The sequence below is a fragment of the Harmonia axyridis genome, chromosome 3 (genome assembly GCF_914767665.1).
Source record: "Harmonia axyridis chromosome 3, icHarAxyr1.1, whole genome shotgun sequence".
In the NCBI taxonomy this organism is placed as follows: Eukaryota; Metazoa; Arthropoda; class Insecta; order Coleoptera; family Coccinellidae; genus Harmonia; species Harmonia axyridis.
Window position 1 is genome coordinate 60,208,426 of NC_059503.1, and position 27,855 is coordinate 60,236,280.

Genomic DNA, 27,855 nt, shown 5'->3' on the forward strand with positions numbered 1-27,855 from the left:
CAAGATTATCTTGCGGATGAATAAAATTCCTGTCAATCGAATAATCCATCGTTGTTTTATTGCTATTTAAAGTTCTATAGCTCTAAAAAAACACCCTTTATTTACGAGTTGGCGACTTCTGGATTTTTTTTCAATTTCTCTAATCCAGGATGTTGGTTCCTCAGAAAGAAATGCAAAATATATCAGAAACGATTCCATTTCATAATTTCCAACTCATTCTTGAAAAATATAAGAAGTTTTTCATACCACATTTCGTTATATTATAATATTTTCATTTTTATATCAAATTAACTAGTGTTGAACGTGGGCGTCACAGATTATATCTGTAATCTTAAAGAAAAAAAAAACCAAATGTTCAAGTCGAAACTGAACAGAAGAGCCTGAAACTGAAGGGCCTGCTCAAGAGGGCAGGCAAAATAATGGAAGGCGGCATTGTTTACTTTTTCTAGTTTTTCACACTAAATCTCTGAATACAAATTCACCAATTCTTTCGGAACATATAGTTCGATAAACTGATTAAGCATCACAAAAAAGTAGGACAACAAGAAACACTCTGTATCTCGAAAACAAAGCATTTGCGAGCTCAAGTTTATGGACAATTTCATTTTTAAAATCATCCAAGGAATCTCTAATTTTCCTTCGTAACTTCAATTCAGGAACACCTAGTATAAGATAAGAACAATCGAATTGGTAATAAAAAAATTATTTCGAGTTAATATCAAATTTTTTTTTTCGATTAGAAATTTTGGAAATGCAGGTATAGAAAACATTGAATTTTTTCTTTTCCTAGATTATATTCCATAATTATCAATGAATCATTAATTTTGTTCAATATTTATTAAATGAAAAATTTACATTCGTTGGAAATAATACATATAAAGCCATAAATCTATCAAAATTACACAAAAATAACTTCAGATAAACTTCCAAAACAAACATATTTACTAGAATTTTAGATCACAATAATACATATACCTTTCAAACTTATTGAAAATATTAGCTTAAATATTACTATTTATGCGATACTTTGCTTAGGAACAGAATATTGACGTGAAAAGCCAAGGAATTCCACCTAAAAGTAGGGAGCATTCATTATTACCAATTTTTGGGTGGACAAATCAAGTGTCATTATTGAACTATAACATTAGGCACTAGTCTTATTATTAAGAACACACAAAAAAGAATAATAATGAAAAACATCGTTAAGGAACTGATTTAATAATTTCAACATTTTTCGGTTGAACTTAATTTGAAAATTTATCACAAAATAAAAATTTAATACTCACTCAAAGGATATCTTTAATATATTGTAACTAACGACAAATATTCATTTCATTAGAAAGGGTGGATTTACATGATTCGTAAAACTCTAATTTCCTTCAAGGAAGTTAGAGTTAATAACAATACTTTTTTAGCACATGATCAAAAGATTTATTTAAAAATCACAGATAATGTCAAAAATCTTTACATTTACATATTCCTGATCTTTAATCATGATCCTAAAAATCATTACATATTCCATGATTATAGCGAATTAAATCAATAAAGTTCATTGATCATTAAAACAAACATCTGCAGTAATTAACACATCAAAAGCTGATTGAATTTTGGCAGTATTGGGTATTTGGCACTGACGGGTATTAATTTTCAAAAATAGCTCATTGAAGTAGAATTGTATAGTAGAAGATTTTTTTTTACAGAGTTTTACCACGTCACCAGAAACATAAGCAAAATATTTCAGTAGTCATTTCCGGATGTAACCTTCTCAATTCATGTTTCTTTGAATTCTTACAGTTTTTGATGTGTTACTGCTCTATAACATCGATGTTCTTAATTGTAACGAAACAAATTTCTTATCAACCTCAGCAGTTCAATAAACTCTTTAGAGATCTTGAAATAGAATTCTCTGAATGCGAATAGGTATATAACTAAATATTTTTCTAAATTGACGTTAACTGGAAAGAAATGTAGGATCCAATGGCGTAGGCTATTCAGATGAGTTGACTTCATCATACTGCGCAAACTTGAGGAAAACTTGTTCTAGAGTTGTTTGACTGAAACTATATTCCTCAATATCGAGCTCGATTTTAGCTGTAACAATTAATGTTAATCAGAAAACCTTATTAAAGAATATTTCCACTTAAGTTCATGATTTTTCATTTTCAGAGTTGACCAATATTTTCAATTTTACGTTCTCTTTTCCAGTTCCTTCTCTCTCCTTTTCTCGATAAGTGCAGAATTCTTGGTCAATGTTTGATTAAATATTCTTAAACGGCTCTTGATGAGTAATGACACCTCAAACCAGTTTTGTTGGTAAGACGTAGAAAATGAGCACAACTCCCACCAATAAGAACGATCAAATTGCCACGTGTACTATTTCGGGCAATGAAAGTGACCAAATCGACACATACTATCTCGATATATGATTAACTAACATCGTGGGATATATTCAAAAAGGGTGGATTAACAATAAATTTCCTGTTCCCTATTGAACTAGGAAAACTTTTTCATATTCGAAATATTATTGCCTACTACAAGCGAATTTGAATATACTTTATTCAAGTAGACGAAAAATCTGACACAGCACGAACTGAAACCTGGAAAAAATCCTCATTTCATGAATTCCCCTACATGCAAATCGGCACCCGAGGTAACGTGGACTATTTTAGCCAATAGAAACAACCAAATCAACACATTCTGGTGTACAATGTACATGTCCTGGTGTACTCAGGAAGATCTTTGGAGGAACTGGAATCGACTATCAATGCTGATCTGCTTTATTATTCTGACTGGCTGCGTTATAACAGACTGAGCATAAATGTAGACAAGACTGTATATATTTGTATAAGGCAGAAAAACAAGCCATTCCATGAAATACAAGTCAAGTTTGATGATATTTCACTTGATCGTGTGAAACAGCACAAATATCTAGGGTTGTATATTGATGAAAGATTGAATTGGAAAAAACACATAGAACACATGACACGTAGGTTAACTCCTGTGGTGGGTTCACTGAGAAGATGCTCATTTATGTTCAGTACACAACACAAAAAAATGATCTACCACAGATTGATCTCCTCCAGACTGAGGTACCTCATTAATTGTTGGGGAAATGCATCAAATACATTATTAACAAGGCTACAAGTGTTCCAAAATAGAAGTATAAAGATATTATTGAACTATGGCATGTTAACACCTACATCAATATTATATAAGGACACTAAACTTTTGGACATTCATAACCTAAAGAAATTGGAACAAGTTAAACTGATTCATGGCATGACGAACAATTATATAAAGTCAAATTATAGATTAACACTAGTACAGGATGTGCATAGTCATAACACTCGAGATAGAGGTACCATCAGAAGTGAACTCAGGTTTACAAGGAAAGCCCAGGACTCCCCAATTTACCGAGCAATAGAAGCATTTAACCAAATACCACCAGAAATAGAGTATATAAGAACTAAAAAAAAATTTAATATTAAGCTTAAGTTGTACCTGAAAGATTTATTTTGTTTAGTTTAACTTTGTTGTTGTTTTGAATATTATATAGTATTATTTTTTTGTATATTGTTAAATAGTCCTTGTCACCAGTACTTGTACTGTATTAGAGGTCAAGAATAAAGAAGTTAATAAATAAAAAAATAAAAATAAATAATAATCGAAATATAATCTGGCTTCCTCTAAGTGACTCTGGATATACTATACCGTATTAATGATTCTCTTGCTCAAATTAACTCACCTTTTTCAAGACTTGTGAAGCATTTCGCCAAAGAAGGCACCGAAGATTGCGGTACACTGAACACTAATCTATCGCCGAAACTCTCAAGAAGATTCGCATCCTGGAAGAGATTGCTTACAAAATCTCTAAGTTCGTTGTCTTTATCACCAGTCGTCGAAGTAGGAGTGCTGTCGCCGCCCCTCAGTTTTATCTCAAGAGTGTAACCAGCGCCGTATAGGTTTTTTAGGTGTTGGGTGGGGCCTAAACACCTGAAAACGGGGATTACCCATTTGTCAACTTTGTCAGACTGCAATTCTGAATGAAATATTACCTCAACTCTCCTTTTACCATTATGCCAACTCTTGAACATAAAGCATCGGCTTCCTCCATTGAATGTGTTGTTAAGATAGCACCCCGAGAGCCCTTTGAATACAGTAATGCATTAAGCGTTGAATACATATATACAACAATATAGACATATATTAAAGACTTAGGTGAGGTCAGCACTAAAAAATAGGAATAACACGCTATGGATGACAACATATAAATATATAAAACTTTAAGGATAAAGCGACATATAATAGAATTCAATAAAGTTTGAATGAATTGAAAAAGTTTTAAAAATAAAACAGACTAGTAGAATCTAAGCCAAAAGTTCATCACAGTAATCAGGCTGCAATCGAATGTGATTAGATATAATAGACCGGTTTAACTCTTATTTGAAGCTCATGAGATTTGTATAACCCTTCATCGATGACAACCTCATAGGAACAGAGGCTATTTAGTTGAAAGTAGGCGTAGCCTTCAACGTTATATGCCTTAATGCAACACCTGGCGTCCAAGCACTCAAAAGTAGATATGTACGCAGATATAAAGTTTTCGCAGAAAATTCAAATCTTTCAGAATTGTTACAAGTACTATTGGATTCACTCGAATTATTGTGAAAGCAGAAACATACTTAGTACACGCAGAGCAGACCGACATTACGCACGAAAATCTGCAGCACAGGTTCCCTTAAAAGCGAACTTAACTCTATGCAGGTTAATAGCGACCGTCAGCAGCCGACCTCTTTTTTCTGTGATAATTTGACGAGAGTATAAAATTCACCACCTTCCTCCCTATTCCGAAAGGTTTCGTGTATCGAATATTTATTCAAGAAGAAGAAGAAAAAATAAGAAGAAGAAGAAGAAGGAGGAGGAAGAGAAGGAGGAGAAAGAGAAGGAGGAGAAAGAGAAGGAGGAGAAAGAGGAGGAGGAGAAAGAGAAGGAGAAGAAAGAGAAGGAGGAGAAAGAGGAGGAAGAGAAAGAGAAGGAAGAGAAAGAGAAGGAGGAGAAAGAGAAGGAGGAGAAAGAGGAGGAGGAGAAAGAGGAGGAGGAGAAAGAGGAGGAGGAGAAAGAGGAGGAGGAGAAAGAGGAGGAGGAGAAAGAGGAGGAGGAGAAAGAGGAGGAGGAGAAAGGGGAGGAGGAGAAAGAGGAGGAGGAGAAAGAGGAGGAGGAGAAAGAGGAGGAGGAGAAAGAGGAGGAGGAGAAAGAGGAGGAGGAGAAAGAGGAGGAGGAGAAAGAGGAGGAGGAGAAAGAGGAGGAGGAGAAAGAGGAGGAGGAGAAAGAGGAGGAGGAGAAAGAGGAGGAGGAGAAAGAGGAGGAGGAGAAAGAGGAGGAGGAGAAAGAGGAGGAGGAGAAAGAGGAGGAGAAAGAGGAGGAGGAGAAAGAGGAGGAGGAGAAAGAGGAGGAGGAGAAAGAGGAGGAGGAGAAAGAGGAGGAGGAGAAAGAGGAGGAGGAGAAAGAGGAGGAGGAGAAAGAGGATGAAGAGAAAGAGGAGGAAGAGAAAGAGGAGGAGGAGGAAGCGGAAGAGGAGGAAGAGGAGGAGGAGGAAAAGGAGGAGGAGGAAAAGGAGGAGGGGGAAGAGGAGGAGGAGAAGGATGAAGAGGAGAAAAGGAGGAGGAGGAAGAGGAGGAAGAGGGGGAGAAGGAGGAGAAATCTATACCACGAGACTCATAAGTGAATTGATGCGTCGAATGGTGCGTCGACTGTAGTATGTTTCTGCCTCATCTATTTGGAAAATGAATCATCAACAAATTAATCAATAGATGTACTATTTTGATGAAATGAAATGACAATTTTAGACTTATCTAGTTAGTACAGTTATAGTCTCTGGATTTTTTCAATATTATGGATAAAAAGAATGAGTTGAGAAAGAAAATCGGAACTTCAGCTATAATTCTTCCATAAACTACCTTCACACGAAGAAACCTTGCATTCTTTACCTGAAAACTGGCTATTATCGTGTCCCATAAGAAACGCTTGCTTTTTGGGTCCATCCCGGTGGAAGGTTCATCGAGCAAAACTATTTTCGGATAGCCAATCATTGCCATGGCAAATGAAAGCTTCCTTTTGGTTCCTCCAGAGCATTGTTGTGTCTGTTTGTCTGCGTGCTCGTGAATTTGTAGACCGCTCAGATATAGGTTGACCACCTTAGGAATCTCCGAGCGTCGAACTCCCCTGATGGCAGCGTAACATTCTAAATGTTCTCTTACTGTGATATTTTTCCAGAGAGCATCGTGTTGTGGACAATAACCCAGATGGTGGAATACTTCATTCATGTTTGATGTTATGCTATTGCCACAAATTTGTACCTGAAGGAGAGTTGCAAGGTTATCAAAGATTTAAAAGTTTAGTACGTATTTTATCAAATTATATCTTTAAGTAATGACCGAATTGACAGTGGCGACACCAGACTAAATATATCCCAGTCAGTAAGAATAAGATGAATAGAATGAGACTAATGTCGAATATATTAGAGTTTTATTTCAATTGAAATCACATAACGCATACAAAATAAATGCAAGAATAAGGCAGAAATTGTTTTCTCCTAAACTTACCCTTCCTCTGGTCGGAGCTTCCTCTGCAGTTATTATTCTCATTGTCGTTGTCTTACCAGCACCATTATGTCCCAGCAAACCCAAAACTTCTCCCGCATCTACAGATAGCGACAGACTTTTGATTGCCACTCTTGGAGGAGATTCCATTTCGTTTTCTCTTTTGAAACAGCATTCGCACATCCCCGGAGAACTGTTGTTGATGTACTCTTTGTGTAAATTCTAAATCGAAAGTTTATTATAATTTGCAAAGAATGAACACCTTCCTTACCTGGGCAATGATAACAGGGGGATGTTCAGTGTGTGTATGCAACAAGTTTTTCACTTTTAGGCGTTCTGTTTTCACGTCGTCATCTTCATTCTCTCCTATATCGCTCATTTCGCTCACATCATCAACAACTTCTGGTGTATTTTGCTGATAACAACGACAATCATTATTGAGAAATTTAGAATTAAAATCCGACCACTTACCTTGAAGAAGAAGCATTTCAGAGCATCTCCTACCTTTCCTCCACCCTTTTGGATGTCCAATACAACTAACACGAAGAAATAAAGTGGCATGCTTATGAATATACCAACTAACATTAAAACAATCTCATTCGTTAAATAATCTGTTACACCGAGTTCTCCACAAGCAGAGTTATGCTCACACATTATATAAACACGCTGTACATAGTAAATTATAGCAAACGGCATGTACATGATGTTTGTCAGTGAAAATATAGTGTGGAGGATGAAGGATACGTTACCTCCTGAAAAAATTATTGAATTATATTCATACATAAAAATAAACCGATACTCAACAGAATATGTTAACTCAAAAACAGTTGACCAATTGTAGTTAAGTAAATTTTCAATGTCAGTTTTTCCTCAGTTTTGATAACAATAATATTATTGAGTGAGTGGCGGGCATAAGATATTTCAGCGGAAACAAACCCTCAATAACGGAGTGGGGATGGTCACAGTTATGGCCTGCTCTAGAAGACTTGAATATTAGTCGCGCTCCAATCAGGAGTTGGGTTACGACAATTTTTTTCCATTGTATGCAAGAAATTTGCTACAATGAATGAAATTTCATATGTGAAAATGAGCACTTGAGTTTTTCGTCATAAGTTAATTGAAAATAATCATTACTTCATTTCGGAACAAACAGCAAGGAGTTATCGAATTCATAATGAACATTTTATTGACAAATTTTCTCTTATTATGGCCAATAGAATGAAATATTCTTTCCGTATGAATATGATTCCAATTTGTCAACTGTTTTGAATAGATACAGAACTTTTAATATTCCTTATTGACTTACCGATTCCGATCATATCCAGCACCATAACAAAATAAAATGGTACCACGCCCCAGAACGTTGTTATATTGGGAAGCATAGCTTGTGCAGTATCTGTTTTGTCGAATATATAGCTCAAGCATATATTAAACAGTATAGAACAGGGACAATATAAAAAGATCAAAACTGCAAGCGTCAAGAGAGCTGGCCAACTGTCTAAGGTTGGTATTTTGAACAACGCTATTATAAGGAAAATTGCACTGCATATAATTAACATGAGACCCATTAGCACCAGTAAATACGTTATAAAATAGAGACAAAAAGATAACCCATTGACCCGAAGCTGGTTTTTCGCTTTTATCTGAAAGAAAAAAAGTTGGATTAATCCCTACAAAACTACTCATTTGACTTCCTACCTCTCTGTCATATACCATGTCAACAGATAAACTAGCTGGAACTAGAACGAATATCATACCAATAAAGGTAGCAGCTGAGAAAACCCCCAAATTGAATCCTTCAGGTTTGGCTATTTGCTGAAATGGCTGAACGTTCAATACTATGGGTTCCCATTGGCCTGTTCTAACTTTATCTTGGGTCATTAACCTGAATGGAAGAAAATTTTGATCGTTGTGTTAGTTAGGTAGCTCATTTCTTGTTTGGTGCACTACTTTAAATGTTGATGATTCGAGGTTGGACAATATGAAATCAAGGAAAATTCGACTAATTAAAACTTTAATTATAGATAAATCCCTGAGCAAGGAAAGGCTTTAAATACCTCTACGGAAATGTTCCGCGCTTTTTTTTCCGAGGTCATAGATAATTTACTTCCCCAAGAAGGACACAGAAAAATATTTTTTCCATGACTGTTAGAAAAATAGTGATTTTGAGCACAAAATGTTAGTTTTGTATTACCTACTTGATGAAGATCAATAACACCTGATTTCGTATGCATGTCGACTGTATTAACTCACATAATTACATAATTATAAAGTAAGAGGATGCTACTCAGAAATGGTGAGTCATATCGTAATGGGGCGTTCATTTTCCTCCCAAGAACGGTTTTCAGTCACAATGGAGCAATGGTCGGTTAAGCACCGTGTGCTAAATACGACATATATGTTAGAAACGGTGATTCAGTGCTAGCAGCTTAACCAGCACTTGAACGTTGACGAAACTTGAATATAAAATAAATGTGAATATATAAACAATTGTTTATAAAAATATTTATAAATATATAAACCATTGTTCATGTAGGTATTTAAGTATTTCACATAACAAAAAGAAGACACGCTCAGCTTGGCTTCAGTTTTCTAACGTGAACTAACAATTTCAGCGTGCTATTGGTGACTTTGCTGAACTAGCAGCGAGTCACTAGAAATGTATACACAGAGTTAGGACTATTTGGAAGACCACTACAGGGATATCGAGAACCGTTAGAGATATAGGGTGGCTTAAATTACAAAAAAGTTTATTTTAGGGATTAGTGTGTTGGTGTTAAAATATTTCGAATGCCTCTCGAGATCGAGATTTTCTTTTTTTCTGTATAACTCATTTGTTTCTGGAGATAAGTTGACGAAATTCGGTATGTAGTCATTATCTAATATAGAGATTCTAATGGTGTCATGAGTTTTTTCTGTTTCAGAGAGGCGATAGTCGATTTATTTCTTATAGACTTGACATTGAAAAACTACTATTACCGTGATATAGTAACATGATTAGATCATAGTTTCATCATCAATTTAAAACGGATATTCCATTATCACTATCAACCATTTGCTTCAAAAAAAGAATGAGAGGTCGATAAATGGATATATTCAACATGAATGATGATATAATGTTGAACACAAACGTGTATGTTACCGAAATAAACGACAAAGATATAAATGAAATGTGTATATCAACCTTGAATGAAACTTGATGATATATTAAAATTATATAAATATAAAAAATCAATATTGTATTTTATTCCCAAAATGTGAATGTTTCACGTGGTGATCTTGTAGATATATTAAATATGAGGTACAAAGCCTTTTCACTATGAAAATGAACTAACACATTCTCAAAATCTAACTGGCAATTCAAATACATCAAAATTCATATGGAAATGGCAAATTCCTCCGCTTCCTAGACATTACATATTTTAAACATAAGGGATATAAAGATCCTGTAAGCGATGGAACGTTGATTTCCTTCAAAAAAAAGAACGAGGAAACATAACCAGAAAGGAAATAAAGCAAAAATACAGCTGAAACTCTTTCTCTCGCTCTTCGATTGATTACTTTTTGAATGTTAATCAGTGACACTAGTATAGTAACGGGTGTTTTTTCGAGGTATATAACTTTGAGTTGGCATTACTGATTTAACAGCTGTCAAGTGATTTATTCTCAGTTTGGTTTGGAAATTCATCATGAATAGACTCACGCCTGAACAACGCTTGCAAATAGTGCAATTTTATTTCGAAAATAATGGTTCTGTGCGGAATACGTATCGCGCACTACGTCCATTTTATTTTGTTTAGCGATGAAGCGCACTTCTGGTTGAATGGCTACGTCAACAAGCAAAACTGCCGCATTTGGAGTGAAGCTAATCCTCAAGTGTATGTTGAAACACCGTTCCATCCAGAAAAACTGACTGTTTGGTGCGCTTTATGGGCTGGTGGAATCATTGGCCCGTACTTCTTCAAAAACGATGATGGCCAGAACGTTACAGTCAATGGTGATCGGTATAGAGCCATGATTACTAACTTTTTCATTCCTGAATTGAACAACTATGATGTCCAGGAGCTGTGGTTCCAACAAGACGGCGCAACATGTCACACAGCTCGTGCCACAATCGATTTATTGGAAGACACGTTTGGTGACCGCCTAGTTTCACGTTTCCGACCTGTGAATTGGCCTCCAAGATCTTATGATTTAACACCGCTAGACTACTTTCTGTGGGGCTATGTAAAGTCATTGGTCTATGCGGATAAGCCACAAACCCTCGACCATTTGGAAGACAACATTCGCCGTGTTATTGCCGATATACCTACGGCCACAAATGTTGGAAAAAGTCATCGAAAATTGGACGTCCAGATTGGACTACACCCGAGCCAGCCGTGGCGGTCATATGCCAGAAATCATATTTAAAATGTAATGCCACAAGATTATCTTGCGGATAAATAAAATAAAAAAATGTCAATCGAATAATCCATCGTTGTTTTATTGCAATTTAAAGTTCTATAGCTCTTAAAAAAAACACCCTTTACTATACCTATCTACTTACTTTGTATCTAAATAGAATCTTGTCTTACCTGTAAAAGGAGTTACTTATCAAATTTATCACAATTGGTAATCCATGTTGAAAGGTGTCGTTGTATACAACAGTTAAACTGTGTTCTGGATAGTTGAATGTGTTTATGTTCAAGGCAGCCATATGAGGCTTCATCTCGAGAAGTAATGAAAAGTTTCCATTATACTCATCTATTTGTTTAGCACCAGAATAAATCATTTCATCGAAAAACGTGTCTAGATTTTTGTCCGAACCATTATGTACAACTAGTGTAGTACCCGGGTAGGTACTTCCTGTGAAATTTTTTCAAATAAGAAGAAAATGATCCTTAAAAAATGTTTATATTCACCATTCAATGCTAAAGTCTGTTGTTTAGGTTCAGATGTTTGATTTCCATTCAAATACAAGCCGAGAGCTGCCAATCCAAGAGGTAAAAACACCATAAAGTACAGTTTTTGGATATCTCGACATATTCTTATAACTCGTAGATGAAGAAGAGCGAATAAAGTTTGACAAATCGATGGTTCGCACTCTGAAAAAGAAATAGTTGAATATTTTCCCATTTCATGTTTTGTGTCGATGAAAATTCACCAGTATCTATGTTTCCAATGTTGTTCCCCTCATTCTGGAGACTTTGGTAACTGGTACTTTTACTTTGTAGACTCAAACTTCTGCTCAAAGCTCTACTTCGTACAATCTTCTTAGAAAATTCATCTACTTGTTCCTCTTCTAGTTCTTCTTCATCTCTTTCTAGGTGTAAAAACACCTCTTCAAGTGTCGTCATCGAAACACCGTAACTAGAGATACCTATCAAATGGGAGATATGTAAGACATGCATGTTTTAGTGAATTACTTTACAACGGATCTCACCCAATTTGCCATTTTGACTGTTGATTTCTTGTTCAATTGCTGAGAAAAGTGGCGCGAAGTTGTCGACAGCATTGTGCGGCAATATAAAGCTCAGTTCCCTGCCATGCCTTCTATCCTTCTCCGCTTTTGCAACATGATTTGTGACGAGCTTCGTTATCTGATGCTCCTTCGCAACACCTATCAATGACAAATCGGAAAATGATTTAATTTTTCATAGAAAATATTACACCTAATAAGTGCTATAAAGTTCAGAAGAATAATTTCTCTAACTGACTTTTTGGTGATTTGTTAGTCAGAAAATCAATTATAAAATTATCAGATTTTCATGAAATTTTAATAAAAGTAAAAGAAGTTTCTCAATGTTTATTTTTGATATCGATTTTCTAAATAAATTTATATTATTATTATAATTAATTTCTTTGTTTCGTGCAGATGATTATTTTTTTAAGTGCACATCACATATGAAAGAAAAAATAAAATTTTTCTGTTTAGCTTAGTACATATCTATAGAAGGATAAACTTCTTTACATTACCTTCTAAAACCAAGGTAAGATGATATCCTATGCCAAATTTGTTTTTCAAAAATAAGGAGCTCCCACAGCATCTTATACTTCCTTTAGATACCACCGATACACGATCAGCTAAAAAAAATTTAGTTTATTACTATTTCTCCATTTTTAAGTCTTATATAATTGAATTATTTACACTGTAGGTTAGGGTAGTATAATTCTTAGACCATACAGCGTCTTTGACTCAATTGATCAGTTTATTTTTAGTTTTATTTTTTCATCTTTTGAACGAGACAATACAATGAAACTTTGCTTCAGTTCAGTTCAGTAATAGCAAATATAATTTTTTTTCGAACAGTACAGGATTTTTTCTGAAGAGATAATAAAATGTAATGAATCATAAATATACAAATGATATAGTCAATAAAATATTATTAAAAGAAAATAGATAAAACACTTAATTGACTATATGTGTAGGCTTGGTTAATCGATTGTCTAGAGGTATGATTCGTCTTCTTCTTCGTGATTTTGTCGGATTTGTAATGATTAAACTCTTTTCAATGATTTACATCTATTTACAAGGCCACACTTATACAGTACAAACTCAGTATTGAGAAGATCCTAATTACGTCTTAATTACAAGTTTCTCACTACGGTACTGAATTTCGTCTTTAACTCTAGTTTCAATTACTCGAAACGTCTTCGATTACCACGTCTTTGTCGTACTTCAAGTTTTCGGTCGTCTCGTCTTTGATTTGTTCGCGACTCGTCTTAATCTAGTCCGCGAACCGTCTTTTCGTCTTACGTCTTCAGTTTCAACCGACTAGACTTACTCTCACTTCGACTTTGGTTGACCGACCGAACTTTACCCGTCTTCGACTTAACTTGAACTCTACCCGTCTTCGGCTTAATTTGAACTGCCTCTCTCTGCCGATTGGAACTTACCCTGTCTCGAATATCGACCTCCCTTCTTTCGGATTGACCACACCCTAAGGGGAAAGTACCATCCCCTAGTCCAATAAGAGCTTTGCCGTACCGCTCACAAAGATCTTCGCGGATTCCTGGAAATCGAATATTCTCGAAGGACTAGAACCTGATACACAGATGTGACACATCTGGTACGACCGTATTGTCTTCGAACTTTCACAACCCCCCAGTAAATCTCTTCAAGATTCACAACTCCATGACATATCTTCGACACCTCGAAGAATAACACATCCTTTTTACATTATATGTACAATAACAATTCGTTACCTGTAAATTCATTGAAACTGTCATGCCCTCGACACTTGAAGAACTAATAGGTCTCCAAGCATCCGGTTGACCATCTCAATTATTTACAGGGAACAATAACTGGGTCCTACATGTATGGTCAATAATATTCAATAAAACTTTTCATTATGGCCTTTTCGTTTGGTACATTCAAGGACTATTTAACGTCTGATGCATGTTTCAACAATTATCAGTTGAAATGTTGAAGCAGTATCACGAAATTTCGGAAGAGAATGTTTCCCATTTTTTATTTTCATTTACCTAATATGTCAGCTTCATCCATGAAGTGTGTGGTCAACAGTATCACCTTTCCATGCCTTCTATTCTGTAAAAATGACCACAAGTGTCTTCTCGAATAGGGATCCACTCCTGCAGTTGGTTCGTCTAATATTATTATCTGAAAATGAATACATTGAAATATTGACTATGTCACTCAAATTCATTATAGTTCACCTTTGGATCACCTATCAGCGCAATTCCGATGGAGAGCTTTCGTTTTTGACCACCACTCAAATATCTAGCAAAAGAGTCCGCTTTATCGCTCAGATCTATGTCTCTCAAAACTTTCATAACTTCAAATTCTCTCGACTTCTCGGGAATACCCTAAAAATACCTCTTCAAAATATTCTGAAAAGTTTAGCATAGCGATTATCTCACTTTTACTGCTGCGAAAAACTCTAAATGTTCCTTTGGTGTTAAGTTATCGAACAAAATATCATGTTGTGGACAAACACCTGTCATTCTTCTGATTTTATCCATATCATTTGGGTCTCTGAAAATTTTCAATTTCGATCTGTTTTCTTGAGGGGAATGAAGTAGTACCTACCTGATATCATAGCCGAATATGTAAGCTGTACCAGAACTAGGTGAAGTGAGTCCTGTCAAAATATTGAACAAAGTTGTTTTCCCGGCACCATTATGTCCCAAAATAGCAGTTATCTGTCCTTCGTAGATAGTTAAATTGATTCCATTGACAGCCTTTATTTCCGGTTTTCGGCAGTTCTGGAAAATTCATAGATGTATTTCTTAATAGTCACACTCTCAAAATTTTCCTCAGAGTACTAACGGGTGTTTTTTTCGAGGTATATAACTTTAAGTTGGCATTACTGTTCAAGATGGCGACCGATTTAACAGCTGTCAAGTGATTTATTCTCAGTTTGGTTTGGCAATTCAGCATGAATAGACTCACGCCTGAAAATCGCTTGCAAATAGTGCAATTTTATTTCGAAAATAATGGTTCTGTGCGGAATACGTATCGCACACTACGTCCATTTCATTTTGTTTAGCGATGAAGCGCACTTCTGGTTGAATGGCTACGTCAGCAAACAAAACTACCGCATTTGGAGTGAAGCTAATCCTCAAGTGTATGTCGAAACACCGTTACATCCAGAAAAACTGACTGGTGGTATCATTGGTCCGTACTTCTTCAAAAACGATGATGGCTAGAACTTTACAGTCAATGGTGATCGGTATAGAGCCATGATTACTAACTTTTTCATTCCTGAATTGGACAACCATGATGTCCAGGAGCTGTGGTTCCAACAAGACGGCGCAACATGTCACACAGCTCGTGCCACAATCGATTTATTGAAAGACTCGTTTGGTGACCGCCTAATTTCACGTTATGGACCTGTGAATTGGCCTCCAAGATCTTGTGATTTAACACCGCTAGACTACTTTCTGCGGGGCTATGTAAATTCATTGATCTATGCGGATAAGCCACAAACCCTTGACCATTTGGAAGACAACATTCGCCGTGTTACTGCCAATATACGGCTACAAATGTTGGAAAAAGTAATCGAAAATTGGACGTGCAGATTGGACTACATCCGAGCCAGCCGGGGCGGTCATACGCCAGAAATCATATTTAAAATGTAATGCCACAAGATTATCTTGCTGATAAATAAAATTCATGTCAATCGAATAATCCATATTTGTTTTTTGCAATTTTAATTTCTAGAGCTCTAAAAAAACACCCTTTACATAGCAGAATCAGGCTGAAATGCGAAGAAGATCTCTTCGCGCCGAACGTTTTACTACAAAAGTGCCGAGACCAAAGAAAAGACGTTTTTGTGTGCTTCGTGGTCTTCGAAAAGGCATTTGATAAAGTACAACATGTTCAAATGATTAAAATACTGAGGAGCAAAGGCATTGATGGCAAAGATATACGTATCATAAAGAACTTGTATTGGAATCAGACAGCAAATATCAAAATTGGAAATAATAATCTCACCAAAGAAATATCTATACAACAAGGTGTGGGACAGGGTTCTATTTTATCCCCAACTTTATTCAACGTATATTCAGACAGATTGTTTAAAAAAGCATTGCAAGACCAACCATATGGAATAAAAATTAACGGGGAAACTGTCATTGTTCTAAGATATGCGGATGATACAGGGATTTTGTCGGACTGCCTATAGGGTCTCCAGATCATGCTTGATCGAATCCATGAGGTGGGAGAAGAAATGGGGATCAAAATAAATGCAAAAAAGACCAAATTTTAGTATGTAGCCGTAACCCATATCCGGATGCTTCACTCAAATTGAACCGAAATTCCATGGAGAGGGTGAACCAATTCCTTTATTTGGGGTCTATAATAACAGACCAGCTGGATCCGGATATGGAGATTAAACGTAGAATAGCAATGGCCAAGACCACTTTTGCAAAAATGAAGACCTTTTTATGTAATGACCACCTTAACCTGGACTTGAGGCAGAGAATGGTCAAGTGCTATGTTTGGCCGGTGCTTTTGTACCATGAACCTTCAAGTTGCCAACATTGAACCTCATTGAAGCATTCGAAATGAAGAAGTGTTGAGAAGAGCCAACAAGAATAGAGAATTGCTTAATGTCATCAAGCGTAGGAAGATATCCTATCTGGGCCATGTGAAGACGGGAAGTCGCTACCGAATTCTGCAATTGATAATACGCGGCAAAATAGAAGGAAATAGGAGTGTAGGAAGGAGGCAAGCCTCCTGGCTCGGAAATATCCAAGAATGGACCGGAATAAGAAATGCAGGTCAACTTTTGCATATGGCACAGGATCGAGAAGCATTTTCAATGGTGATCGCCAACGTCGGACAAAACTGACAGGGCACATGAAGAAGAAGAATTTCTTAATTGTGTTGATTGGTGTTTTATTTGTGATAGGAGGAGACAGCCACAAAGTTTTCTTTCAGAACGAGAAATAACAACAACAAAGGTATTGCAATAATTGTTGCACAAAAATCTAATATGGCAAGTTGTAGAAATGAAAAGAAACAATGGTCATAATGTATAATGCCACAAAGTTTATAACTGAAAATTGTGTTTTAGAGGAAGAATGCCCTATTCATACTGAAATCGAATATATAAAAACACTTAACAGTTTTTTCGAATAATACATTTTTTTTTTTGGAATTGGGTTCTTGTTTACCATATTCAGTTTATCGAATATATTTTGAATTACACATTGAATCAGAAAAAAATTGATGAGAAGAATGTGTAGTATTATTGGATAACCCAATTAAGTGTAAATTCCTTATATCCTAAAATAAATTAGTTTCATTCAAATTATGTTACACGCAATGGACGAGTTTTCATTTTTTTGTTAAGGATTAATTCTAAAAATTTAAGTAAAATGAAACAAAAATGTGAAAGAATCATTGAAATATCTCTAGAAATGAAAAAGTTATGGGACTTGGAAGTTGCGCTTGGAAGAATAATTTCATAGTCTAGTGTGTGATGTCACGCCACTTATATTACACGAGGCGACTGGTATTCGCAGAGTGCTTACGAATTCATTGGTGTACAATTACTTGTGCCGTTCGTGTCGTGTTTTGTTCGTTACACGATGGCTGAAATAAAAATAAATCCTACAAATATTGTATTGTGCCTATGTGTGCAAGCACGACAATTAAAAACCCCAATAAATTGTTTTTTCATGTACCAAATGACATGAATCAAAGGAAGAAATGGTGCAAATTAATGAGGCGTGACTTAATTGGACCTAAAACTACTTCATATGTGTATGAAGATCATTTTGATGTAAGTACCTATCAGTACTAGCTGTCTATTTCTGATAATAAAAATACTAAGGTGTAAGTTGGTTTGAAATAAGTTATTGAGTAAAAATAACCCTGTCCTTTCACGAAGACTTCTTCCATTATGGTGACATAAAAAAAAACTCGAGTTAAAACTACACTGTACAACTACAAACGGCGCGATAGCCTTGGCGCGGCTAAGTATTTAAACGTAATTTATGGTGTAGCGATCACAGGCAAGTGGCGTGACGTCACAAACGAGTCGGAGACCAAGGACGTTCCGCGCTAAAATACGTAAATTTAAATAATCTATTTCTCAGTCATTTATTGATGGATTTTCAAAATTTTTCCACTGATTTAGCAGTTTTGCTCTTTATTTTAATTCTATCGTGTCAAATATAGTATTATCAACATCACTAAACTAGTCCATTGACTGAAATGGATCAACTTACAGTGAAAGATTTGTACAAATCCACTATTCTGATAGCTTCTCTTCCCTTCATTTCTCTATTAACTGGTTCCACATCCACATTACCATCTTCTCCAGTATTCAGAGATCCTACTGAAGCCCCATTAGCTATTGGATAGTCTTTAACAGGCTTATTTGAACACCAAAAGGAGGGTTTGAAACAGAAGAATGGGCTCCTTTTGATACCACTTTCACCTGGGGGAAACCGTCGTTAGAAGTATTTCAAACAGTTCTCTATCTTTTTATACTTACTAGGCACGACTGAGTCTAAATAATAAGCCAATAGACCATAAATTACAGTATCAAAGGCCATCATTACCAAACTTCCTCCGAAGGAGATACCTTCGCCCTCCCATAAGTTTTCAAAGCTAACACCTTGTCCCGATAATTCCAATACCAAGGCCTGGAAAGTTCATTGAATTAGCTGAGTTTTGATTTGATCTCTTCAATATACCTTATCCATTGCAACAGCAAATCCGGAAGAGCTTATTAGGGATATGATCCATAATATAGTCGAGTTGGAATTTTCAAATATTAGTTGAATGAAATAAAACAAGCTCATTATGATAACGATGAAGTTTCCAAGAATTCCTGCAGTCTGAAAAAAATTCATTAACCAGATACTCTAAGGTTTTCTTATACTAATATGAAATCATCTTCTTTGAACGGGCAATGACAGAATCAAACAAATCATATAAATAGTGGGGTTGACTTATGTGAGGATCTATAAGCAGTAAACATCATTTGGCACCTCTGGTTATAATTTCATAAAAAAAAACTCCGTTAACCTCACAGGTTTAATATTTTAGTTTATGATATAGCATTCAAAGAAAACAATATTACACTGCGCAAAAAATTAACGCACATTATGGAAATAAAAAAAGATGAGATTATCAGATATTTAATGTATTGGCTCCATTCTGAAATCAGTTGTTCTCGATCAATTATAATGATCAATAGTTTTTCTTTCGTTTGATTTTCTACACTCGATCGCTATGCAACGCGGAACACGCAATTTGACCCAAGAGGAATGTGCCCAAGCGGTAGTTTTGCGAGAAGAAGGGTGGACATACACAAGAATTGCAAAAAGGTTTGGAGTTTCCCATACAAGTGTGTCGAGAATGTTGCAGCGGTTAAGGGAGACAGGTATGAATGTCCGAAGACCAGGACAGGGTAGACCACGGGTAACAACTGCCATTCAAGAACGTTACTTGAGAGTTTCTTCGTTGAGACAACGGTTTGCAACCGCTCGCCTCCTTCAAAATCAGCTTGAGCAAACTCATGGGGTGCAAATTAGCACTCAGACAATAAGAAATCGCCTCAGAGAATATGATTTAAGGCCTCGTGTCGCGGCAAGAGGCCCAGCTCTTACCCCAGCCCATCGAAGGGCGCGTTTGAATTTTGCGAGAGAGCATATCCATTGGGAAGAGGCTGATTGGGAAAAAGTTCTCTTCACAGATGAGTCTAGATTCTGCCCCTACCATTGTGATCGACGTTCCCTTGTATACAGACGTCCACATGAAAAATATGCTCAGTGCAATTTCCTGAATACTACTGGTTTCGGGGGAGGATCGATTATGGTATGGGGTGGAATATCTTTGACTGCTCGCACAGACCTAGTGGTCGTTGATAATGGAGCTATGAATGCTGATAGGTATATAAGGAACATTCTTGAAGAGCATGTAGTGCCATTTGCCCCATACATTGGTGAAAATTTCATTTTTATGGACAATAATGCCAGACCCCATCGTGCGCGCATCGTTCAGGGGTACCTTGAAGAGGTTGAAGTCTCTCGAATGGAATGGCCAGCAAGAAGTCCAGATCTCAATCTGATTGAGCAGGTTTGGGACAACTTCAATAGAAGGCTGAGAAGTTCAGAAAATCATTCAGCTATTCTTAATGACTTAGGAATCCAACTCTAAGAAATCTGGGAAGGATTAGATCAGAACATTTTAAGATCACTCATTTTGAGTATGAACCGTCGTTGTCGAGCTGTAACTAACGCAAGGGGTGGAAATACCAAGTATTAAATCACTAATCAGAATTCCAGTATTTTGAAAATTGTTTATTTCTCTTCTTTCACATAAGATTCGGTGAAATCCTGAATTTTTTCTTCCATTTAATGTGTCTTGTTCCGTTCAAAACCTTCCCGAGAGAACATAAAAAATAAGTTATAAAGTCAATGTAGAGTTAACTTTCATTAAAATTGAGATTTTCAGAATGTGCGTTAATGTTTTTGCGCAGTGTATTTTAATTAATTTTTTAATCGTTATGTCATTCGTGTCGGCAAAACATATAATATTTAACTCATAAATTTTTCAGTCAGTATATGAATATGTGTTAATTTCTTTAGAATTCAATGATTCAATATTTGCATTAGAAAAAGTGTTTTCTCTGAATTTTATAAAGATATATTAATTTTCGAAAACTTTATTAGAGGTTGATGTTTCTTGGCAAGAGTGGCAGGACCTAAGTGAAAATACTTACTCTTGATTTATCAAAGAACGGTGTTATCATAAATCCAAACATGATGATGGAAAATGAAAATAGAAGAACCAATAGGAATAATAGAAGAAAGTTCGTGTTTTGAAAAACCCTCAACGCATAAAGTAGACAGCAACATACTACTGCATAAATTGAAACGAATACTGCGTATATAATGAACCAAGACAACCTGAAAATTATTTATTTTTAATTGAATAGCACATTTTGAAAATGATTTTCAATTTCAAGAATGAGCTTCCATTTATTACATACCAAAAAACGGAATCTCTTAGTCCCATGATTTTCATTCCTTCCTTTATTTTTTTTTCTTTCTCTCCTATTATAAGTATCAACAAGTATGTGATGAATTGGGATAGAGCAGTTACCATATAAAGAGGTACCATCACACGAAATATGACCATCCAATCAGCTATGAACGCTTCCTTCGGAAACATTTCTAGGGATATTTGTGGCATTTTGAAATCCTGTCTCCCAGAATCAATCTAAAGAAATAATAAAAGATTTAAATAAAGTCTAGAAATTGTAGCAATGGATTAATTATTAAATTTAAGTTTTCTACACTTTCTCATTAGGGAATACCTTTCGATAATTTTTGGTACTTTAAACAATGAATTCCAATTCGTCTTTATCTTTATTAGTTAGCACTGGTATAGTATATCCTTTGAAATGTGAATGGGGTGCTATGGAGGTCAGGAAACTTACAAGTTGTAAGTATATTTGTAAATTCAGTAAGTTTTTTGAACTATAAGACACCGATGAGGAGAAATATTGGATTCATAAGTGGATTCGTTGTTCTTCATAATTCGACTTATTAATTAGTCACCATCAACCAAAAACAAAATTAAATTCTCGAAAATTGTTATTTCAATTGTAAATTGATGATTTGCATATCTATTTCACAGAAGAGTAAGTGTAGATCATCTGTTGAAATTGCTACATCTGTAAAATTTGCCAGAGAAGCTTTCAGTTAGCCTACGTTGTTCTCAAATGCAAGTTGATGAAATGAATATACAAGTTATAAGTCTGCAAATCAATAAGTTTTTTGAAATATAAGACACCGATGAAAAAAAATTGTTCGTGATATTCGTGATGAAAACATCTCTTATTATGCTTCAAAGGAAAATAGCGATGAGTATTTCTCGGTCATTTTTAAATATTCCAATCCAATATGCTTTCTTATTTCTTCCTTCTAGGGAGGTGAGGCATAACTTTTATTTTCGATATGTAGATTTGAAATTGATGAATGATATTTTGATGAATAAAAAATATAAAACAGCTTTAAACATAATATATACAAAAATAAACGAAAATATCGAAACCAATCAGAACTTTGAAGTGTTTATCAAAAATAACCAAGATATTATATAAAAAATAATTAATAAGGAGAGTGTATAGTGATTGCTGAATTGTAGGTATCTAAGTATTTGACAAACAGAAGGAACTTTCTGAATTGAAATAAAAAAAGTGCTATAAAATTTGTAAATTTTGTTTTTCCGTATCACCTGAAGATGAACTTCGAAACTGCGCAGTTACATACTGTAATCGTCGTATTGTTAATATCCAATTTCATTCATTGATAGATAAATATAGAAAGAATAAAACTTGTTTCAATCATGATCAACTACCAAATAGTAACGGCTGAAACAGTAAAGTGTTCTACACTTTCTTCTTAGGGAATTGATCATAAGCTGGATGAAGCTACCTTTCGATAATTTTTGGTACCTTAAACAATGAATGACAATTTGTATTTATCTTTATTAGTTAACACTGGTATAGTAAATCATTTGAAATCTGAATGAGGTGCTATGGAGGTCAGGAAACTTACAAGTTGTAAGTATATTTGTAAATTCAGTAAGTTTTTTGAACTATAAGACATCGATGAGGAGAAATATTGGATTCATAAGTGGATTCGTTGTTCTTCATAATTCGAAGTCATGACTTATTAATTATTCACCATCAACCAAAAACAAAATTAAATTCTCGAAAATTGTTATTTCAATTGTAAATTGATGATTTGCATATCTATTTCACAGAAGAGTAAGTGTAGATCATCTGTTGAAATCGCCACATCTGTAAAATTTGCCAGAGAAGTTTTCAGTTAGCCTACGTTGTTCTCAAAAGCAAGTTGATGAAATGAATATACAAGTTATAAGTCTGCAAATCAATAAGTTTTTCGAACTATAAGACACTGATGAAAAAAAATTGTTTTGAAAAATACAAAAATTCTTTTAGTTCGATTCAGTTATTCAATTCATTAGCCGGTTTACTCAAGGACCTATACAGTTTTCAAAAATTAATATTTCTTTTAATTGGTTACAATATTTGGTCAGTTGGATTTGTATTTCTATTCGGAAGAGAATATATCAAAAAGATATATCAGATAGCGAAGGTTTTGGTCCAATAATGTCATAATTTTGATCTTCTTTCGAACGAAATAGGACTAATAGGAGTATGTAGATCATATCGACTTATTTTTTTAAATGGCATGAATACTTCTTATTATTATTAATTTTATATTTCATTGAATTTAGAAAATTGATCTGACTCATTCTGGTCTTCATCCAAAATCAATCATTATTTATACTCACTTAAAGTATAAATATATAATGATTGATTTTAAAGGAAGGTTATTTGTCATTTCCACTGTTTATTATAAATATAAATGACAATATTCGCGATGAAAACATCTATTATTATGATTCAAAGGAAAATAGCGATGAGTATCTCTCGGTCATTTTTGAAGATTCCAATCCAATATGCTTTCTTATTTCTTCCTCCTAGGGAGGTGAGGCATAACTTTCATTTCCGATATGTAGTTTTGAGATTGATGAATGTTTTTTTGATGAATAAAATTATAAAACAGCTTTAATATGCTTTCTTATTTCTTCCTCCTAGGGAGGTGAGGCATAACTTTCATTTCCGATATGTAGTTTTGAGATTGATGAATGTTTTTTTGATGAATAAAATTATAAAACAGCTTTAAACATAATATATACAAAAATAAACGAAAATATCGAAACCAATCTGAACTTTGAAGTGTTTATCAAAAATAACCACGATATTATATAAAAAATAATTAATAAAGAGAGTGTATAGTGATTGCTGAATTGTAGGTATCTAAGTATTTGACAAACAGGAAGAACTTTCTGAATTGTAATCAAAAAAGTGTTATAAAATTTAGAAGGGAAGGAGGAACAATTTTTGACCGTCTAGGATTTCTATTTATAGCTTTTGAATTTTTGATTTCAAACTAGATTCAATGAACATCGAATGTATTTTACGAAAATAAACTATTCTTCATCCTTGCAACACATTGGGTAGATAATGATCACCCTTTTATTACAATTGAGAACATGAAAATTATACATATATTCTATATTTAGAATCCATTATAATACTTATATGAGCAGAACTAGTAGAATGAGAAGAACAACAGAAATAGCTTCGGAATTATGAATGAACTAACAGAACTATGATCCAAAATATTCAAAACGTTCAAATAATAGCTGAAATACTAAACATTTATTATTCTGACTGGCTGCGTTATAACAGAGTGGGCATAAATGTAGACAAGACTGTATATATGTGCATAAGGCAGAAGAACAAGCCATTCCATGAAATACAAGTCAAGTTTGATGATATTTCACTTGATCGTGTGAAACAGCACAAATATCTAGGGTTGTATATTGATGAAAGATTGAATTGGGAAAAACACATAGAACACATGACACGTAGGGTAACTCCTGTGGTGGGTTCACTGAGAAGATGCTCATTTATGTTCAGTACACAACACAAAAAAATGATCTACCACAGCTTGATCTCCTCCAGACTGAGATACCTCATTAATTGTTGGGGAAATGCATCAAATACATTATTAACAAGGCTACAAGTGTTTCAAAATAGAACTATAAAAATATTATTCAACTATGGCATGTTAACACCTACATCAATTTTATATAAGGACACTAAACTTTTGGACATTCATAACCTAAAGAAATTGAAACAAGTTAAACTGATACATGGCATGACGAACAATTATATAAAGTCAAATTATAGATTTACACTAGTACAGGATGTGCATAGTCATAACACCCGAGATAGTGGAACCATCAGAAGTGAACTCAGGTTTACAAGGAAAGCCCAGGACTCCCCAATTTACCGAGCAATAGAAGCATTTAACCAAATACCACCAGAAATAAAGTATATAAGAACTGAAGAAAAACTTTAATATTGAGCTTAAGTTGTACCTGAAAGATTTATTTTGTTTAGTTTAACTTTGTTGTTGTTTTGAATATTTTATAGTATTATTTTTTTGTATATTGTTGAATAGGCCTTGTCACCAGTACTTGTACTGTATATTAGAGGTCAAGAATAAAGAAGTAAATAAATAAATTTGCATAACGGTCAAAAAATAATTTTTCTCCTTCTTTGGCAAATTTTATACCCCTTTTTTGTTTTTCCTTATCACCTGAAGAAACTGTGACCTTACACAATGTAATCTTCATATTCAATTTTGTTGGTAGCAAAAAAACTCATTCTCATGATTAACTACCAAATATTAACAGCTGAAACAGTATAAATAATATGATGAAAAATCCACTCACTTTTATTTTGGTGTAATCCAGCAGAGCTTGGAGTGCCACAAATCCAGAATAATAATATTCATTAACAGGACAACTATCCCCTGACTCTATTGGCAAAACATCTGTCCATGAACTTGCGAAATGCCTACAATTAGCAGGCGAACTGTACAAAACTGTGGTTGCAGGAGTTTCGTGATAAGTAGGATTTGTCCTTATTTCATATCTGAAAAACAGAATTTGTGAATTTCACACAGCAAATGATCGATGATTCTCACTTCAGCCTTCCATTTATAGGTCCAGGTTCTTCGAAAATAACAGCAATTGGTATCTGCTTCGGTGCCCTCCAGTATGCTTTCAATAATTCCGATTTTGAAGGATAAACTAACCAATTTATGGGATCTTTATGTCGATCTTCCACTTCTTGAGTTGCCAACCACAATTTGTTGACTTCATTCAAAAAATCCTAAATGAAAAATATTTTATAATTCAAACATTCAAACAAATTGAAATATTTACCAAAGTATCAGTTGTATTTGGTACTACAGCTACAGTATGATTTTGGAAGTGTTGAAAATATTGAAACAATTCAGCTTCTCCTCTTGGTGTCGTCATTTCAGGGAAATTGGGGTTGGGTATTAAAAGTTTGATCAAGATCAACAAACCCAAAGAGTATAAGGGTAACAAGACTTCCTACAATGATAAAAATGTTAACAAGTTAATATTTAAATGATTATAAATTACTCACAGCCAAGGTTTTCCTTTTTTCTCTTTTTTTTAGCAGTATATTTCTCTTCAACATTGCCTCCAGTTGTTCCATGTACAAAGATTTTTGTTGACCTTGTTCCATTTCAAATTGTTTATTCATTTTGGATGATTTTTTTCTACTTCCTAGTTCTGTAAATTCATTATGTGATGAATATTTGAGAGTTGAACGATTGCTACTATTACGAAATTTAATCAGGAAAAATAAAGATTTGTTATGGTTCTTATTATGATACAACAATGAAGATGTAATAAGATGAAATTATTGTAAATATAAAGTGATGCCTACCTGAAGAGAATAATATATTTGTCGTTGATGAACTGAGGGTACATTTAATTTAATTCATATTGTGTAAAGACATCCCTGATGGTCTCCGCCATACTGTCATCTACTGCCCCGCACTTGAAACGCCACAAAATTGACCTCCAACACAATGAAAATCCGGATAAACTGTTAAAAATGCGAAAAACTCAACTATCCTTCAATAGGAACATACACAAAATCTAGTAAACTATTTGAACAGATATTTAGAGTTCAAACAGGCTGCATATCGATTTTTAGGGGGTTGGAACGCTGTGTTCTTGGAAATACCGGAGGGTAGGTCGGTTATAGAGGGTGGAAAAAGGATGGAAATCTAGTCACGCACGCGTAGTTATTCCAGGATTGGATTGGAAAATTGCATGGTAAAGAGGAAGTAACCTATAACAATATTAACTTTTGAATGTGGACATTGAAAGGACCAAGCAGCAGCCTAATGGAAAAATTATCGGTTAATTTTTCTGAATTTTTTGTATTTTGTAGAATATGATCTCCTGAACAAGAAAGATTATGTGTCCAACTCAATCCCATGACTAGTTTTCGAGATATAGGGTGTCGAAGTTGGAAATGGCATTTTTTTAAATAGGGGAAAATTACATACTGTTTAGTTTATCAATCATATATTTTTAGTTATTGAATTTTGATACTATATACACATACTAACTTTGGTTAGTTGTTTTCCAGTATTATCAGCTGAAAATTGAATTGAACTACAAAAATAAAAGATATAAGAAGTTATTTTGACTTCTAACAAATTCCATTTTGTCCGTTTACTACGGACAAAATGACACACTAGTTATGGACATAATGACATACATAATAAAGGGTGTTTTTTTAGAGCTATAGAACTTTAAATTGCAATAAAACAACGATAGATTATTCGATTGACATGAATTTCATTTATCCGCAAGATGATCTTGTGGCATTACATTTTACATATGATTTCTGGCATATGACCGCCACGACTGGCTCGGATGTATTCCAATCTGGACGTCCAATTTTCGATGACTTTTTCCAACATTTGTGGCCGTATATCGGCAATAACAAGGCGAATGTTGTCTTCCAAATGGTCAAGGGCTTGTGGCTTATCCGCATAGACCAATGACTTTACATAGCCCCACAGAAAGTAGTCTAGCGGTGTTAAATCACAAGATCTTGGAGGCCAATTCACAGGTCCAAAACGTGAAATTAGGCGGTCACCAAACGTGTCTTTCAATAAATCGATTGTGGCACGAGCTGTGTGATATCTTGCGCCGTCTTGTTGGAACCACAGCTCCTGGACATTATGGTTGTTCAATTCAGGAATGAAAAAGTTAGTAATCATGGCTCTATACCGATCACCATTGACTGTAACGTTCTGGCCATCATCGTTTTTGAAGAAGTACGGACCA

General features: G+C 34.7%; 1 protein-coding gene across 1 annotated transcript; it reads right to left on the minus strand.

Moving 5' to 3' along the window:
• Nucleotides 1-822: 822 nt before the first annotated feature.
• Nucleotides 823-26,752, minus strand: LOC123675608 (cholesterol transporter ABCA5-like). The gene is made up of 28 exons (XM_045611006.1): nt 26,435-26,752; nt 26,129-26,277; nt 25,900-26,073; nt 25,659-25,846; nt 25,405-25,606; nt 21,053-21,282; nt 20,783-20,969; nt 18,750-18,893; nt 18,548-18,698; nt 18,279-18,490; nt 14,629-14,804; nt 14,460-14,574; nt 14,256-14,405; nt 14,064-14,199; nt 12,555-12,662; nt 12,022-12,198; nt 11,743-11,958; nt 11,501-11,683; nt 11,174-11,444; nt 8,298-8,484; nt 7,906-8,242; nt 7,071-7,351; nt 6,871-7,014; nt 6,603-6,821; nt 5,988-6,356; nt 4,056-4,147; nt 3,746-3,993; nt 823-2,091 (listed from the first exon to the last, which is right to left on the minus strand). The coding sequence occupies exons 2-28, from the start codon at nt 26,246-26,248 to the stop codon at nt 1,988-1,990; spliced, it is 5,121 nt and encodes a 1,706-aa protein (XP_045466962.1). The 5' UTR covers nt 26,249-26,277; nt 26,435-26,752; the 3' UTR covers nt 823-1,987.
• Between the last annotated feature and the right edge of the window lie 1,103 nt (nt 26,753-27,855).